The sequence below is a fragment of the Diospyros lotus genome, chromosome 4 (genome assembly GCF_014633365.1).
Source record: "Diospyros lotus cultivar Yz01 chromosome 4, ASM1463336v1, whole genome shotgun sequence".
NCBI classification, from domain to species: domain Eukaryota; kingdom Viridiplantae; phylum Streptophyta; class Magnoliopsida; order Ericales; family Ebenaceae; genus Diospyros; species Diospyros lotus.
The window spans coordinates 6,081,717-6,102,038 of NC_068341.1; the positions used below are offsets into that span (position 1 = coordinate 6,081,717).

General features: G+C 33.7%; 1 protein-coding gene across 1 annotated transcript; it reads right to left on the reverse strand.

Annotated features, from left to right (window-relative positions):
- Positions 1–890: 890 nt before the first annotated feature.
- On the reverse strand, positions 891–8,430 carry LOC127800475 (pentatricopeptide repeat-containing protein At3g06920). The gene is given in 6 exon segments (XM_052335090.1): positions 891–1,358; positions 1,360–3,800; positions 4,311–4,378; positions 6,419–6,524; positions 7,549–7,668; positions 7,880–8,430. Coding segments are annotated over 3 exon segments (2,700 nt in total). The 5' UTR covers positions 4,336–4,378; positions 6,419–6,524; positions 7,549–7,668; positions 7,880–8,430; the 3' UTR covers positions 891–1,124.
- Positions 8,431–20,322: the final 11,892 nt, after the last annotated feature.

Genomic DNA, 20,322 nt, shown 5'->3' on the forward strand with positions numbered 1-20,322 from the left:
TGTGTCCACCTGGAAGATCAAACGCACTGACAAAGTTTCACCAGACTGCGGTAAAATCTAGCCATAAAAACCAACTGAGTTCATATTGTTTCAGGATCCGTGAAATACAGGCAGAGAAACTGGGATTTTAAACATCCAATTTAATGCCATCTCAAGCCTATATACGTTTGTCCAAACACAATTGCAAGCACAAAAACTCTCTTTTCTGTTGAGTCAAAACCATGGAAAATGTGTGCGTGCGCCCATGTTCATCTGCTTTGCAAAGCAGAATGCAAGAATCAGAAGAGAGTGCAGAAAGAATGTGGATCCAAGGAACACCTACGGTTGAACGATACATAGAAGCCTTGCACAATGTTAGAGCATAGACACACTCACTATACTCGCATAACCACTTAGCCACATGCATAAGACGCACGTGAGAAAATCTCTGATGAACATGTTGCCTCTGAAATGAAGTACTCATCTTATGGGCCAAGACAAATCTACCTTTTCTAAGGCCATAATGGACTAAAAAACTCATGCATAAATATATGCACAAAACGCTCCTGTACATTGGTTGCCCGTATGTAAAACCCCAGACAACCGCTTGCAGTTGGAAACCAGAGTTGGTAACTGAACAAGGTAATATCATTGGGACAGTTAAGTTCAGTACAGGATGTCAAACAAAGGTCATAAAACCATGGAAGCAGAGCCAAGGAAAAAAAACCTGCCCACCTTGACTGCATGTTCATGAAAAATCATTTCCCACAAGTGACATGAATTAAGCGGGAAGCATGGACATGTACCTCTGTAATCAGATAATGAATGAATCAAATGTTTCAATAAAGCAGTTTCTTGCTTACCCAACATGCAACATAATACAAGTAATAGCTTGAAGCATCTACCATTAATTGTGGGCAAAGCTTTGTATCCACTTGTATTCTTGATTTCCAGAAGCTTGTTACCAAACAGATCACAAAGTGCCTTTACAGTGTTCAATTTCAACTGTTCTATAAGAATGGATAAAATAAAGAATTCTTTCTCCCACAAATTGCTTCTTCAGCAAGTTGACACGGGCCTAATTTATGTATCAATTCATCAAAAAGTATGTGGTGATCCATGACCAATAAATTAGAAGATCAATGTCATAAGGATCTTGCAGCATGTTGAGACTTTGCTGTTTCCTTCAAAATAGTACCCACAATTGCTGCCTGCTCAAGACAATCGGCCTTATGCAAAGCATCCAAAAGAAATACACAAGTTTTGGCATAAATATTAAACCCTTTTAATCGAGTTTCCTCGAACAGTGAGTATGCTTCCATTGCCCTATTTGCAGTGCTTAACCCCTCTATCATAGTATTATAACAAGCAGCATCAGGGTACACCCCCATTTTCCTTGAACCTTTCAAAGAGTGCACTGGCCTCCAATATATTACCTGCTTTTGCAAGACCTGAAATCATGGTTGTATATGTGATCATGTTAGGTTTTAGCCCTTGCTTCTGCATCTCCTGCCAAAACACAAAGGCCTTGTTGAACTTTCGTACCCTACAAAGACCATTTATGAGAATGGTGTAAGTTATTGCATTAGGAGCACATTTCAAGTCTTTCATAGAATTAAAGCAGACAAGTGCCTCACTAATTTCCTCAGCCTTCACTAATGCATCAAGCAAACAATTCCACGTGTATACACTTGGTGTTAGTCCCTTTTGCATTAACTCTTCCATGATCAGATATGCTTCATCAATTCTACCTACTTTCCCAAATCCATCAACAAGACTACTATACACAATCACATTTAGTTCTATGCCTTTAGATTTTGCCTCTTCAAAAAGCATATAAGCTTCATCAAGCCTGTCAATCTTAGCAAGACCATCAATAACAGAACCATAGGTGACCACAGTGGGAGGATGACCCTTCAACTTCATTTCCTCCAGCAGCTGGTAAGCTTTATTCACCTGACCTGATTTGCAGAATCCATCAATAACAGTGTTGTAAGCAAGGGTATCCAGAACACACCCCTGTTCCTTCATTGCATAGAACAACTGATAAGTCTCACGAGCAAAACCTGCTTTTATAAGGCCATGAATTAGTATAGAATAACTCCGTGCATCAGGAGTAAAACCTCGGGCTTTAATTTCCTCAAACAAAGCCCTGCCTTTCTCAGTTTCACCAGCTTTGAAAACACAATCCATGTAAGTATGAAGTAGGGTAAGGTCAGGAGAAACACCCCTACGGACCATTTCTTTGTAGACTTTGTGGCCATCTTCCTTCTTGTCAGCCTTAAAAAAATTTTTGATGAGGGATGTATAGACTATGGCATTCGGAACCAGACCAGAATCCAACATATGTTCATAAAGCCTATAGGCATCAGCTATTTTTCCATGTTTCCCCAAACCATCTATTAGAGTGCAATAAGTTCTTGCATTTGGAGTGCAGACTTTGTGATCCATTCCTTTGAATATAGAGCAAGCTTCATTAAGTTTTTGAGCTTCACAAAGCCTATCAATCATTATGTTCAAGGTCCACACATTTGGAAATAAGCCAGCTGCTTCCATGGCATTCCGAATCTCCATGGCAGTATCTAGTTTCCCAGCCCTGTAAAGCATGTCTATGAGAATATTATATGTTGAGAGGTTGGGGGCGGCGTCTTTCTTCATCTCCTCAAATGTACTTAAAGCCTCATCTACTCTGCCCTTCTTTCCAAGGCATGTGAGGATACAATTATATGCAATCACACTAGGAATGCTTCCCTTTTGCTTTTGCCTTTCAAGCAAATTGTAAGCTTCTTCAAACTTTCCAGCTGAGCCATACCCCATAATCATAGTGTTATATGCATATGCACAAGGCACTTTCCTGTTAAGTTCCATCTGCTCAAATAGCTCCACAGCTTCATTCAGCCTATTACCTTTACAAAGAACTCCTATCAAGCTGGTATATGTCACATCATCAGGCATAAGTCCCTGCACTTTCATCTCATGGAAGAACTTCCAAGCCATATCTACCTTGCCTGCTTTACCAAAGCAGTCTATACAGACATTATAGAGAACAATGTCTGCATTGTAAGAGTTGCTCTTCATTTCATCTAACAAAGAAAGGGCAGTATCAAACCGACCTTCCTTAGCAAATGCACGAATAAGAGTTGTAAACAAATGCACATTTATTTCATAGCCTAGCTCCTGCATCTGATGAAAGAGAGTAAGCATGAGGTCAGGTTTGCGAACTGCAGATAAAGCACCAATTAGGGTTGTGTAAGCTGAAAATGCAGGGCGAAATTTGAACTTTCTCATTGACTGTATGAAATTAAATGCCTCTTGGAGCTTCTGTGACTTAACACAGCTGACAACTAACTGAATACATGTATTACTAGATGGGCCAAATCCAGCAAGGCTCATTTCTTCCAATACCTGGTCCACACAATCAAACCTTTTACTTCTAGTCATTATCATGAATAATGAATTATAAGCCTCTGGGTAATGTGCCTGGTTGGTTTCCATCTCAGCCCATCGAAAATACTTCACTGCTAGGTCAAAATCCTTCAGCCTCTTTAAAACTCTAATGACTAACTCCGTTTGAGGTTTTCCATCAATTGCAGATAGAGCACTTTCTAGAGAAGGCCCCCAAGTACCACTCTCCAAGATCTGACACACGTCGTTCACTTGTTGTCTTATGCATTCCAAGTTTTGTAGACATTCTTGATTACCACCATCCACAAAAGAGATAGCTCTCCCATCCTTATCAGAGGGTCCATTGCAAGAAGACGAAAACTTCTCAGCAAATGCAAGAATGGAACAGCATTTGGAAGAGTTAGTGAATATTATCCCTGTTGAACCAAACAATCTCAATTAGCATTTGAATGGAACTCCTGGGATAAAAAAATAGGGAAAGGAATCACAAATATTAGTAGCCCTTGGAAAATTAGGTCTCCTGGCCAATGGATTATCTTCTGAAATTGTAAAGGATATATGGGAAGGAAGGGAACCAACAAGTCCCACCGAAAAACACAATCTATTATAGGACTACGACCATCCAATCCACCCCAAAGTGCTTAAGCAACAATCCATGCAAAGTGCACAACAGCTTATCAGCTGCAGGGGGAGGAATGGAAAAGAGACAATAAAACTGCTTGAAACTCAGGGACCACTGCTTAAATAGTTTTGCTTGAAGAACTAAAGAAAGTTTATGTGAACAGACAGATGGGGAAAAGCATAAAAAATTGATGTGGCAGGGTATATAATAACAAAACTCAAATTACAAAAATCACTATAGTTTGACACAACTTTTATTATTTAAAAATAGAAAAGATTAGAAAAATTGCAACCTTGCAATTTACCTTGGTTTCTTAAGAGTGCCTTCATCCTTGCATCTCCGGGCTGCTTCTATGTCCTCTATTCTACAGATCTGTTATTATTAACAGTAAGCAACCAATCAGAATCAGAATATTAAAGATGACATAGGGCAAGCAGCAATTCAACAGATATACCTAACATTAATTAATTCAATCACAAATCTATGTACACAAAATACAAAAGACATGCTTATGCGAGGAACTGTAACAATTTTCAAGAAATTTTGTGAAGTGCATAGATTTTTTGAACATTTAAAGGTAATACCAGTGAATAATTAAAATCTCTTCCATGGTTAATTATGAACATAACTACAAGTATTCCCATTTCCAAGGAGCAGGTAGATATGCCAGAAATAAATGTAGAAATAAACACCAATCCCTCATAAAAGGCCTCCCTCAACATTAATATAGGGCGTTTGATATCCAGCTTTGTTAGTGATGGGATTAAATAATCCCTGTCCCATGTCTGGTATACCAAGTTTAAAGGAGGTATAACCTTGAGGTGATACCATCCCATGTTTGGTATAGTAAATCCTAAATGAGGTATAACTAAACATAATTGGTTAAATGACCAATATACCCCTGCCCTGACCAGTATAACTAAGCCTCCCTCAACATTAATATAGGGCGTTTGATATCCAGCTTTGTTAGTGATGGGATTAAATAATCCCTGTCCCATGTTTGGTATACCAAGTTTAAAGGAGGTATAACCTTGAGGTGATACCATCCCATGTTTGGTATAGTAAATCCTAAATGAGGTATAACTAAACATAATTGGTTAAATGACCAATATACCCCTGCCCTGACCAGTATAACTAAGCCAACTAAAGAAGTCAACATCATTTTTTGCAAACAACTCAGCCACATCTGCTCATTGTTGCTCAACATATCTGAATATTTACATAGCAGCTCAGTGAGAAATATAGATTTAAAAAAAAAAAAGTGGAAAATATTGGAGATGGATTGTCTATTGATATATGGAAAGAGCCATGATCTCTAATTCTCCTGATTTTAAAGCCATTTGGAAGCAAGAGTGGTAGGACTTTACAAGTTCCTGATCTCGTTGACCAAGATACAAAATCATGGAAGAAAGATATGTTGGAGACAATCTTGGAGCCTGACTTTGCATCATACATTGATCAGATTCCTATTCTTATATTTCCTGAAAAAGACTCCTGGAAGTGGATCAATAGATGAGTTTCTCCATTCTGCTCTAGATCAGTTCACAATATGCTGATGGAAGTTAAATGGAAAAGCTCTATGATTCTATCTCAATCTAATTGGAAGAAGTTCTGGAGATCAAACTTACATGGTAGACACGAGCTATTAACATGGAGAACCCTTGTTGGATTGCTTATTGGTAAAGAGTTCCAGGAAGACAAATCACATTAACCTCCTGATTCTTTCATCAAAATTAACCTTGATGCTGCTCTCAAACAAGACTAATGACAGGAGGCAGTATAGCTCATAACAGAGTTGGTGACATCCTAGCTTGGAGAACTTTCAAATTCCCTGCTCAAAACTCATTGGAGGGAGAAATTGTCACTCCTAGGGAGGCATGCATCTGGGCTAATACTTATAACTGGAGTACCATAATAATTGAAACGGATTCTCTCCTCTTGATCAAATGTCCTGAAAACAATTTAATTGGCTTGTAATCGATTTGCTCGTTTGCTAGCAGATCTTGCCATTTCTTCAGCCTCGAATCAGATTTTTGTTTTCCCTGGCGTAGCTCTAAAATTGGCTAAAAAGAGGCTTGTAATTCAATTGATGTGCCTTCCCATTCAATTGGATAAAATCTTGTGTTTTAGCAAAAAAAATAAAAAATAAAAAATGTAGATACAGCATAAAGGGCAGATGGCACAACGAAAAAGTCTCCACCAGAAACCAACAAACCCAAAACAAAGCAAAGAAAGAAGCACCTCTGCTACAAAACGATGACAAGAATCAAAGACCACAAGAAGATACAAAATGAAGCTGCAACGATGATAAGGAGAGCTGAAACAATAACACAAACAACCCTTGAACAAAAATTGAGCTCCAAACAAACTGAAACAGCAGATAAATCAATGATATGTGAATCAAAAACGAACATGATAAGGGGTTACTGTTTGCGGCGACGTTTTCTAGCTGATCCTATGCAGTGACAAGTCTCGTGGTCGCTCATTTCCTCTTGTTCGACTTGTCATCACTATTCAGCTGTCAAAAGCAGTGCTGAAAAATTTTATCTTTTGGTAACAAAAAGTAATAAAACATTACTAGCACAAACAAAAAAGAAGAGCAATAAAACATGAAAGTTAGTTCTTAGAGGTCATTTGGCTAGGCCTTTTTTTCAAGAGAGCTTTTAAGTTATCTTTAGCTTTAAGCTTTCTACAGCTTTTAAGTTATGTAGTGCTTTAAGCTAATGTAAGTGTTTGGATAAAATGTGTTTTATCAGTTATATAGATACGTGTTTGGTAAAATAAAAGCTTTTAAAGCTGTTAGAAGTGATGAAAATGACCAAGGACATACTCCAGTTTTAAAAAAATAAATCCATAAAAAACTATTTTCACTAAAGAATTTAATTAGTAAATTTTATAAATTTATATTTAAATAACTAAATTGACTTTTAGGTAATAATTTTGACAAATTAAATATTTAATTAATGAATTTGATATTTACCTAATAAATTCCTAAACTTCATATTTGAATAATAAATTTAATAGTTTATATTTAGAAACTAAAATCTATAATTAATTAATAATTATGATACATTTATATCTATATAACAAATTTTGATTATTGCTGAATATATTCAAGAAAGTATAGTAAAATAATATTTTTAATTAGTAAATATGAGAAATTTATATTTAAATAATAAATTTGATAACTACCTAATAAATGTGAGGAATTATATTAAATAACTAATAAACATGCAAATTTATCTTTATTTATTAGAAAGTTAAATTTGATTATTAATTAATGAATATAATAATTTTAAATTAAAAAAAAATTCTCTCATTAATTAAAAATTATGAGGATTGAATTTTAATTCAGGAAATGAAAAGGCTCGGACTCGGGGATTTCAATATAAGCATTTCATTAGACTCCTTAAGTTTTTTATAAAACTAATTCAATCCCTCCTATGAAGCTAAACTTAACTAAGCATATTTTGATCAAGAACCATACCCAACTTGAATGATCAAGAATTTGGAAAAAGCACAACGCATATATGAAACTATACCCAACAGGAATTTTCCTTCAATTCAGTTCACAGCAACAAATCACAACAAAAATCATGAACACAGCAATCCGAAACAGCAATCAAGTTGAACTCCCAATTTGAATCATGAACACAGCAACCCTGAAAAGAAAAAACACAACAAAAATCTATTCCCAAGTCGCAACAACGAACCACAATAAAAATCAACAAATCACAGCAACTACAATTTCTGTTCACAGCAACCCTAAGCAGAAAAAATACAAGAAATCCAACATTAAACAGCAAAATAATCACAGCAACCCTAAATTGCAAAATTTACAACAACAATATGTTCACAGCAAGAATGACAAACCTCTCAGACATGAGTATTCTGGAGCAGCAAAGGATTGTAGATTGATGGCCGCTGCTACAGCGTCGCCGGAGATCAGAGTCGGAATAGGGACGCCAATGCTGAGAGGGAGGAGAAGGGAATTCTTCCACCGAATGAGAGATTTTGCGCTAGAGATTTGGGGACATGAGTGGGATTATAGGAACGGCGAAGTAGTCTCTTAAATAGGCCAAAATCACTTTTTTATTTCAACTTTAAAAGTTTCGAAAATCAGAAGCTAACTTTCAAATCCAGATAATAATTATTAAAAATAAAGAGTTTATTAACAGCTTAAAGCCTATCCAAGCACCCTCTCAGTTCTTACTCGTCCCCAAATTTTCGCGGCAGCCAAACAAGGAAGCAAGGTGTAATTCTGAATCAATCAGCCAATGAGTCGGAGTTGAAGCAACAATGGATGTGCGTATTCGCATGTATTATTGCTTCCACTCGCTTCGCACATATCAGAAGAAATTATAGATAGATGGATACTTATTAGGGTTTATCTATAAAAAAATATACATTTTAGGGTTTACGGAGGGAGAAGATATGTCATCCAACAGTTCCGTCACGAGCAGGTGACTGTCTCATTGCTCATTTCATTAATTTTTTAAATTTAATTTAATATTTTTATAACTTATAATTTAGTATTTTCATACTTTTATTTAACCCAATAAAACAAGTAGCAGAGGGTATAAAATAGATAAAAAAAGAGAATGATCGATTATAATTCTATCCGGATTAAAGTCAAATCAACTAATGGTGAGACTAGTACAAAAAAGAGAGAGATCGCATATAATAGATTAATATAATCTTAATTTAAAAAAGTGTGTCTTGTTAAGAACTAAATTCTTATATTTATAAATAGAAATTCAATAGTCATTCATTAATAATTCATAACACTCATAGTTGAATGATTATTCTATACAATAATTGTCTCAATAAAAATCTTGTAAAGAAAATAAAAATTACCTAACTAAATAAAATAGTACCTAAATGCACAAATGCATCAATTCATAACGGGTTCTATGAAAGATCATGGTCTTCTATGTTAGAACTGAAATGATGAGATACACACCAAGAGGAGGGTGAATTGAATATTTAAAAAAAACTTAATATAAACGTGAAATCCTTTTGATGGAAAATTTGATACAAGTGAGGATTATTGAAATGCTTGAAATAATAAATGAAATAAAAGCACAAACAAGAGATGAACACAATAATTTATAGTGATTCGACTTAATCCAAACCTAATTCACTACCTTAGCTCCTCACTAAAGATTTTCAAAACAATCCACTATCAACCCGAGTAGGTTCACTAGTTCTCGACTAGAAATTTACAAACCTCCAAATCAAATGGGCCATCTAGCTACATAGCTAGGAAATACAAGAAATGTATAATTAGAGAGAATCTAAGAAATGAATCTCTTAGTTATAATATAACGCCCCGCTTTTTCAGGCGCGTTTTATGACTTGGGACAATTATGGGACAAATTTTTTTTTTTTTTCAAACTAATGCTAAACCACATCATTCCTCAAATCCATCCAGAATTCCCTTATATTAATCTCAAAAGAAAATCACTATACACATCAAATTACGGAAGCAAATATCGAAACCTGATATCTTAACATTAATCATAATAATTCTTATATCTTCAACATCCCTCAAAACGTTCAGAATCTAAAATAACAGAACTTAAATATAAAGGCTACATAACATACATTACATTCTCCATGCACTCTGATAAGTGCCATTTCATGCCTCATTTATCCTCGTATCTGCTACAATCTCCATCTGGAACGTTTGAATATTTCAGGGGCAAAACCCAAATTAGATGATAAATCATCTAAGTAAGGGTACATAATGGTATATCATGTGTGTATGCAATGTCTTTCCTCGTAGGTGTCAATTGCACCATTCATGCTACCTACCATTTTAGCGGCTACCTCTTTCGAAGCCAGGGTGTATGGTGCACGTTTGGTAAAGCAGCGGTGTCAGTTCGTACTCCCTACGGCCTCAAATGCGAGTGATCAATGATATCAATGTGTATTTATGTATTTCATGGTCATGTAATGTATACAGTCTACGTTATGAGTACATATCAAAGTATGTCAATATGATGAAAGCATTTTTCATAAAACTAATTTTAATTGGGAAGTACCACTTACCTTCTCAAGGCTTACCGGCTACTTCGATATTCGCGACCTGCCTCAAAATTCGTGCATCGCCTCGATTTGTGTGCCAATCTCAAAATTTGCACAAGTCGCTTCAACTCAAGCCTCAAAGCATCTTAATCACCATAATTTTTAAAATAAACATTAAAACCTATTTTTTCATAATTTCTTGCATTTTCTTTAATTTTCTCTCTATTTCTTCCTATTTTTCCTCAATAAATCCAAACTAAATATTTATAAAATATTTTCTCAAATATTTCACTACGAAAATTCATGAAATAATATTCTTGAATTTCTGGAATTTTCTAAGAAATTTTACTCACCTTAACTTAGCATATTCGGTTTCCTCGGTATGCGTGTCATATCCTCGAAACGCTTGCCAGGACAATTTTTCTTTGCCAAATTCTCTGAAATAATAATAAATCACCAAATCCTATTTTTCGAAATTTTTCCGAGACCTTTTCCTTTTTTTTTTCTTTTTCTTTTTTCTTTCTCCACTCCATCTTCTTCCTCCAGCTCCCCTTCTCCCGCGCCTGCAACTCCCTCTTCATTTTTTTTCTTCTTTCTTTATTTCTTCTTCTTCTTCTTCACTTATTCTTCTTCATTTTCTTCCTCCCACTAGTGCGCTGCCTGCAACTCGCGAACAGGGACTGCGCACGGCCGTCGCTCGCCACTCACTTCCGTCTTCGCTGCTGCGGCCAACGCTTCCGCCGTCCGCCATGCTTCCGGCTGCTTCCGCCTCAGGCCGTCGTGGCTCGCTCGCGCGCTGCCTAGCTGCTACTCACGACCGCTATGGCTACCTGCAACTGTGCGGCCAGCTTTGGCCGCATTTGGTCTCGTCGGCCGTCGCTCCCACCTCAGCCAAGCTCGCCTCCACTCGCATTAAGCTGCCCCTACTTGCTACCCTGCTTCCTCATCCGCCATGGCCGAGCATCGAAGCTCTGCTTCGCGGCCATGGCCACCTTTGGCCGCACTCCTCAGTTGTGCACTCTCTCTCACACGATCTTACTCTCTCTCGATCTCACAAGCTCTCTCTATCTCTCTCGGCCGAAGCTCTCTTCCTCTCTACTCCTCCATTTCTTGCTTCTTTCCTCTTCAATTCTCATCCTATTTTTGGGCAAGCCAGCGCCCCAATCCTGCCATATTTTCCTTAAATCCAGCTGCTCAAATCCTACTGCCATTCCTCAAATCTGGTTGGCACAATCTCTCCAATTGCAGCCAAAATCGCGGCTATTAAAGCTTCTCAGAAGCTAGCCACACGCACATGCATATATATATATGTGTGTATAATTATGTATTACACTAATAAATTACATATTTAAACTAAAGAAAATTACATATAATCCTTAATTTTCTTCTTAATCTCACTCAAGCAATGTCTTTATTGCAACAATGCCCTTAATCCTCAACTTAATTTGCATTACAATACCGAAAACGCAAAATTAATAACTTCAAAGTTACTCGATAATGACGATTTTGCCCCAGTGTCCTCACCGGGCTATTGTTTCACTCCAAAACCACTGAAGGGTTGCTTGTTACGTAAAATCGGAGCCTCTATAGGGTTCCGTTGATTTTTCAGGAGTCTCTTATGACGATTCGATTTTGCAACCTAAATAACAGCTGTATTTTAGCTGTACCGAAAATCGTTCCCGAAACAATTTATTTTGATACCATAAATTCTATCTCGAAACGCTCGTCAAGACCATGTAATTTTCTTTAGACAATTTCACTCCGGGGCATTCCCTGCAGTTAATTCGGTACTTATAACTGCTATCAAACCAATTTTCAGTATTCTAAACTCATCGAAATTACGTGGCAACCTTATACGAACATGGGGTATTACATACAATGTCTTTCAAAAATGATACAAGGCTTAAATGAATGTATATAGATTAAGATCACAGGCTTGAAGAGAAAAAATAGAAGCACAGTGAATATAAATAGAAACAAGTATAAAATGTAAGCTCAATTCAATTCGTTCTCGTCCATTAGCCTCCTCAATTTCATCCATGACTTGTATAAATAGGCATCCCAAAAATTTTGCCTGAAACTAGCCGTTTGTGGTCGTTAAGATTTGAAAAACTAATCGTTGGAAACTTTCTGCGAAAAAAGATAGTCGACAGAATATAATGGATAGTCGACTATATTTTCAAGTAAAACTAAGACATAGTCGACAGACAAGAAAACATAGTCAACTATTTTCTAACACAAATTACCTATAGTCGACAGATACAAAAATATGAAGAAGATTTTGAAAATCATATACAAACATAGTCGACAAAAAAAAAACCATAGTCGACTATCCTTACATGATAGTCGACAGAATGAAAAATAGTCGACAAAAGTCATATATAGTCTACATATTACACAAGCATAGTCGACTATAGGAGTGTGCAAAAAAATTGTCAAACCGCGGAATCGCCCGCACCAAACCGCGTGATTTTTTTGGGGTGCGGTTCAGCACGGTTTGAGAAATTCTCAAACCGTACAGTTTGCGGTTTGTGGTTTTTTTGGTTTGGTTAAAACCAAACCGGCCAAGTAGTATATTAATAAAAAAATAAAAATATCTAATAATTTAAAATTTTAAAAAATAAATTAAAAATATATACTTTTTTGACCATGAATTATGTTGTGGATTTTTGTGTTATTTTTATATTATGAACATGTGGTTATGTTATAGATTTTAAACTTTTAAATTTGTATTTTTTATTAGATTGTAACTTATTTTAGTTTTGAACTCTAAGATACTATAAAAATTTAAAAATTATGATTTTATGCATTGATTTTTATGTTTTAATTAAAAATTTATAAACTAGTAGAGGAAACACCAAATGAAACAATAAAGAAGCACCAAACCGCAGAAACTGCACTAGACCGCGCGGTCTAGTTTAATGCCAAACCGCATGTGCGATTTGGCATATTAAATCCCTCTTAAACTGTCCAAACAACACCGTGCATACCCCTAGTCGACTATACTTAGGCATAGTCGACTATCCTCAGGTACATAGTCGATTATTGATAGGCATAGTCGACAAAGCATAAGCACATAATCGACTATTTGCTTGGAAAAACTTAGCACTAAACTGATAGCATGTAGAAGAACATTTGATTGATACAAAACATCACAACATATTGTTTAATTTAATTTATGTTCTCATTTTGTTTAATTTATATTTTACCTTCCATTTACTTTAATACATAAATGTAAATAAGAAAGTACCCTCTATTTAGATTCAATAAAAATATCTAAAAAATAAAAATCCAAAGAATAAGAAAGTAGAATTTGGGTTTTAGTACAAACTTAAGATTTTACGATTTTATCACCTGCAAGATATACATTTTATATTTCTTGAAAATTTTGTTAAAAATTATTTTATCACTAATGAATGTTAGTTATTGAATTATCGGGAGTTAGTTTTTTAAAAAGAAAATATTTTCATATATGTCTCCTTGTAAGGTTTTAACATTCCAGACTTAAAAAAATATGACTTTAAAATCTCGATACTTGAAATTTATTTGATTTTCATTCTCACAAAGTAATACTTGATATTGAAATTGATTTATGTTGAAAACCACAACCTTGATTCATAACTTAGGGATTAAATAAAATATTATTTTTTATCATCAAAACTAAGTATACAAAAGTAAGACAACATTCTAATGGTTAAATATTTCTTTCAAATTTTTTCAAATGATGACTAGTGGATATTTCACAGTGAGGTACTCGGTTTTCAATCCACCATAGAGATGGTGACAAAGGAAAATGAATACGTTTACATGATTTTGTTGGGATTGAGTATTTCCTTCATTTATTATCTCTCTCAAACTCATTGAGATTAGATGAATCTCAGCATCAATAATCCATGACAAATAGTTATTACCAAATACGTCTAGTGCACTAAGCTCAAATTTGGTGATATTTGTCATTTATGTAACTCTGTAATAAGTAAATAAGTTTTAATTAAAATTCGAATAACGTAATTAAATATTGTATGATCATATAATTAAAGTCAACATGTCATAAGTTATTTACTTTCCATTAGGGATAAGCATTATATCATACATCACACATAAAAAATAAACATTATTCGAAATATGTGCTACTTCAAGAGTATGATATAATTTGAAAATAATGACATATTTTAAACTATTACTACTTCATGAGTAATAGTTTAATAACATTAAACAATATTAAAATTGGAATGCCATATTTTATAATTTGAAAATAATTACATATTTTAGACTATTATTACTTTATAAACAATAGTTTAATATTCTTCATAAATATTGAAATATTGATATATCAATTAATGAAGAAAATATTGGCATATCAAATAAAGAAGGAAATAAAATCCAATTAACATATCAATTAAATGAAATATTGCAATATTATATCAATTAAAGAAAATATTATTAATATGATAAAAATAATTTCTCGAAATTGTAATGATATACAATAATATTATATCTAATAAAAGTTTATTTTTCAAGAGCATCTAATATTTTTTTGAAATATTGAAATAAGTTGTGCTATTTCAAGAACAACAATATATTCAATATAGTAAATCATGTTTTTCAAGAACAAGTAACATATTAAAATATATATATATATATATATGTTTCTTCAATAGCAACACTAAGGGTGTGTTTGATTGCAATAGTGAAATTTGGGTGGAAATAAAATGAATTACAGGGAAAATGAATTCTTAAATATTAAAAATTGAAGCTGTTTGATTAATATAATTTTCTACCTAGAAAATGATGTTATTTTTCATCTTTTGATGTTTGATTGGTAATATTTTTTATAAAATTTGATCATTTTCCTAACATTTCGTGTTTAATAGGTATTATTTTTTCATAAAAAAATGTACCATTATTGTAATATCCTAATATTTTGAGAATAATAATAATTAATTTTTTTATATTTTTGGCAACTATTAGAGATTATAATTGAAAAAAAATATTAATGGGTTTAGAGTTAGTGGACTAAATTGAAAAAATAAAGACTAAGTAAATGGGCTTAGAGTTAGTGGGCTAAATTGGAAAAAATAAAAACTAAGTAAATGAGTTTAGAGTTAGTGGGTTAAGAAAATAGATTTAAAATTAATGAATTAAATAAAAGAATAATCTATTTAGAAGAATATTTAGTGAAAAATAATTAAGATAACAAAATAATTAAAGATAGTAGATGAAATAATTGAGAAATGTGGAAGACAAAATAGAGTGTGGACAAATAATTAAAGATTATGAGTGAGATTTAGTGAAAAATAATTAAGAAATATGACAAAATAATTAAAGATGATAAATGAAATAATTGAGAAATGTGGGAGACAAATTAAGGTGTGGACAAATAATCAAAAATAATGAGTGAAATAATTGAGAAATGTTGGAGACAAAGTAGGGTGTGGACAAATAATTAAAGATTATGAGTGAGATTTAGTGGAAAATAATTAAGAAAGATTACAAAATAATTAAAGATGATGAGTGAAATAATTGAGAAACGTGGGAGACAAAGTAAGGTGTGGACAAATAATCAAAGATAATGGATGAAATAATTGAGAAATGTGAGAGACAAAGTAAGGTGTGAATAAATAATTAAAGATTTTTAGTGAGATTTAGTGAAAAATAATTAAGAAATGTGATAAAATAATTAAAGATAGTGGGTCACTACAATTATGTTAAGCTTAACTCAACCTTCTATAAATAGAGAAAACTCGAAAGGTTTGAGAATTTAGATTAGAAGGAGAAAGGTTGTAAGAAAGAAATATTTGAGAGTGAGAGAGGGATTGAAAAAGGAGAAAGAAAAAAATAAAGAAAGAAAAATACCAAAAAATTTCTAGAAAAATCTTATAGGTTGGGTTTAATAGTTTGTGTGAAAATTTGTGACAAAAGGCGTTGTTGGATACGCAAATCGAGATTTCATCGCAATATTGAATAATACTAAATTGCTCCGCGGGAATGTGAGTTATCTTAAAAAATTTCAGAAATATGAGAATGATATTTTAGAATTTTTTACGATGAAATTGGAAGAGAAATGCATAATTAGTATTTATTATGAATTTTTTTAGGCAATAGATGCTTGAAAATCAAGAGAAAATGAGAAATAAATAGAACATGAATTCCGAAGATTATGAGGAAATTTATGGAGCTTAGGAATATTGCTTTAGGAATTATTGAGAAAAGAAATTGAGAAAATTTTATAAGGAAGTATTTATTTCATAATCTTGAGGAAATAATAGGAGAAAATGAGAGAAATTAGGAAAATTAGAAATCTAATTTTCTTAAATAATTATGATGCCCAGGGTACCCGCCAAGGTTCATAATTGAGTACGATTAGAAGTCCGACGCGAATTTTGAGGCAAAATTATACTAGGGGCAAAATTATCTTTTTGCAAGGTAAGTGGTACTATTCAACTGGATTTAGTTTATGAAAATAGCTTGCAAGTGATTCCACCAAAACTTGATTTTATGTAAATAATTTTATCATGTTGTCATGCCTTGATGTGAGTATGTCATGTAGATTGCATTTACATGTATTGATTTATAAAATATGCATATGAGCATGATGAAATTCACGGTCATACGTTGTATGGGTTTGGGATTAGGTATTGGCTCTATTACTTTGCCAAGGGTACACCCATACACCCCGGTCTGGCAAGGAGACTGAAAAAATGACGGGTAATCTTAAGATGCAGTCGACCCAAATATGAGAGTTATGATGTTATGTGCATTACATACATACATACATATACATTATGATATACTCTTACTTAGATAATTCATCATCTAATGTGGGCGTTACTTCTGGAACATTCAAACGTTTCAATTGAAGTTTGCAGCGAAGATATGGAAGTGGATGAATTGTAAAGACGCAAGACATTATGAAGTTAATTCCTGCATTTAGTTCATGTATAAGGACCCGATCATGTATCAGTCGTGCTATGTTATACTTTAAGTTATGATATGTTATGTTTTCAAGTTATGTTGGAAAAAAAACTTATGTCATGTTTCATGTTATGTTGAAGGACTTAAGTATCATTGTCGAATAATCTTGTGTCATTAATTTCGTTGAGGCGATCATGTAATATTATTAACGTTTGAGGTATATTGAGGTTCGATTCTTGCTTCCGCTAATGATGATTACCTAGCCTAGCATACAGAGTAAGTAAGCTAATGATAGGCAGGTAGTAGGGAAATTTTAAAATTATATTATAACGAGTTATAAAAATATATATATAGTCAAAATTTTCTAAATTATAACATGCCCGTGGAAGTGGGGTGTTATAATTATCCATGGAATTCAATGGTGAAAATATATTGAAAAACACTGAATCCCATATAAAAAAATCAAAATAATAATGTATTTTATGTTAACTAAATCATTTTCTCAAAAAAATGAAGCCACAAAATTAATTTTTTTATTTTCTAAATTTATTAATTTATACATGATTTATGATTTTTTATTTCTATGCATATGTATTTTATCACAAAAAATTAAAAATAGCAATAAACACTATCTATTTATTAATTTGCGATGGAGAATAGCAATAAAATAAAAATAAATCCAAACCCAAACCTACTATCTCACCCTCAAACCCACTCTCTCACATTCTCTGTTTCTCTCTTGCCACCACTGTTACTTAGCATTTTTGAAGGTGCAGAAGATTGGTCATGTCCAGCTCTATGACACTGACGGCGAGATTCTCAAGGCCTTGGCCAAGACCAACATTTACGTCGTCATCAGTGTGCCTAACAATTAGATCATTATCATAAACTCCTCCAATGCCACCGCAGCCGCCTGGGTCGGCCGCAATGTTGTCGCTTACTACCCCAACACGCTCATCTTCGCCGTTGCCGTTGTTGTCGGTGACAAGGTCCTCACCACCGCCAACGCTGTTACATCGTCGTCGCTATGAGTCTCTCTCTTTCATTCCGTCACTGTGAAGACGCCAAGCACAGTGGGTTTGACTGCTTCATTTTCTGCATAGAAAATGATGTTATTTCCCATCTTTTGATATTTAACTGGTATTTTTTTTATAGGATTTGGTAATTTTCTTGACATTTTGTGTTTGATAGACATTATTTTTTATAGAAAATGTATCATTTTCCATGGAATTCAATGGTGAAAATATATTGAAAAACCCTTAATCTCATACTAAAAAAATTAAAATAATAACGTATTTTATGTTAACTAAATCATTTTCTCAAAAAAATGAAGCCACAAAATTATTTTTTTATTTTATAAATTTATTAATTTATACATGTTTTATAATTTTTTATTTTTTATTTCTATACATTTGTATTTATCACAAAAAAGTAAAAATAGCAATAAACACTATGTTTATTAATTTGTGATGGAGAATAGCAATAAAATAGAAATAAACCCAAATCCAAACCCACTCTCTCACCCTCTTTGTCTCCATCCCGCCACTGTCGTTGCTAGGTGTTTTTGAAGGTGTAGAAGATCGGCCATGTCCGGCTCTACAACGTCGTCGACGAGATTCTCAAGGCCTTGGCCAAGACCAACATCTTTGTCGTTGTTAGCGTGCCCAACAACTAGTTCTTTGCCATCAGCTCCTCTACCTGCCACCATCGCCGCATTGCCATCACTGTGAGTCTCTCTCTCGCCTTTTCACTATCTCGCTCCGTCACTGTGAATATGCCAAGCACAGTGGGTTTGGCTACTTCAATTGCCTAGAAAATTGGAGCTTTCCCCTCTCCCAAGGAATTTCGTTTTCTTTATTTGAAGGAAAAACCCATCACGTGAGCATAAGTGGGAAAATGAATTACTTGGAAAAAAATAGCTATCAAACACTACATAAGTGGAAACTTGGGTGGAAAAAATGTGTTTTTCTTGAGAGAAAAAAAAAAAAGGCTATCAAATGGGGCCTAAGATATTCTTCTAGAGATATATTAGTAGACGAACAAAGTCGAAGAAAATAAACTTGAGATCGTGGTTTCAAAAATTTGAGATCGTGTTAATAATATGTTATAAAATAGATAGAAAATAGAATGGTTGAATATAATTGTTACGAAATCGGATTGAATACAAACCACAATCAAACTAATCAACCACACATGAATACAAAATTTATATGAAAACTCAAATCGAAAAAATTACGAGCAAAAAGAACAAAATATCACTAACTAAATATTAGTAATACAAAAATGATATAGTTGCAATTAATTCCAGAACATTAAACACTTATTTATAGACCTAAAATCATCTATAGATGAACACATAAAATCATATTTGTTCAGAATATGATGCATGAGAATATTTTTCTAGATGAGATAAATATCACATAAAATCAAATTTGACAATATTACAGTCATAGTCAAATTCGAAGTCATAATTACAGTTAAATTAGAAGTCTCAAACTCAGTCAAATTTGAATTCCGGGTCACAATTGTAACAAGCTCCATCTTGACACGAAATTCAAATATGAAATTATCCAAAAATATTTCTTCCAATAAAATCATAGAAAATTAATCTCTTGATAAATATCAACCAAAATTGCATCATAAGAAATACCACCCAAATCCACACAAAATTTACTGTTGTGGATATCTCCAGTCGCACTTAAAACATAGCCACATATCAACCTCAACATATATTTGTTGATTTTTATAACTTTACATTTATCAATATAAATCCCCATTGATAACTAGTATAAAATTGCACGCATCTTAACCTGCAATAGCGAAAATCAAGATATTCCAATCCAATAATAGAATATCATACTTTAAGGTAGCCAATACAAAGATCAAATAATCCCAAATAATATCAAATGATCCATAAACAAAATTCCAATTGAAAACGAACTAAAAATACCAGATCTAGACCAAATCTAGACATAAAAACATAACTGTATTTGTTAATATGGCTAGTTGGATCTGAAACGGGTTAGATCCTAGCGAGTTGGGTTGACCAAGATTTGGATGTGTTATAACCTTGAAGCTTCCTGCAATTGGGGAAACCCAATCGGCGATGGCAGCTGTATTAACGGACGACAATCAGTAAGAAAGGTCCGATAGCCGATCAACGACAACATGCGAGAATGTCGACGATCGACAGAGAAGAATAAGAAGACCTTCTGAGATTGACAATAGAGGCGACAAACGGTAGTGGTGACGATCGAACAGCGAACAGAGGCAGGCATGGTTGTGACAAAGAAACTAGAACGATGGGCGACAATGATGGCTAAACAGAAGTTGTGATGGTGAAGGCTGAGGAAAGGCTGACGATTGATAGC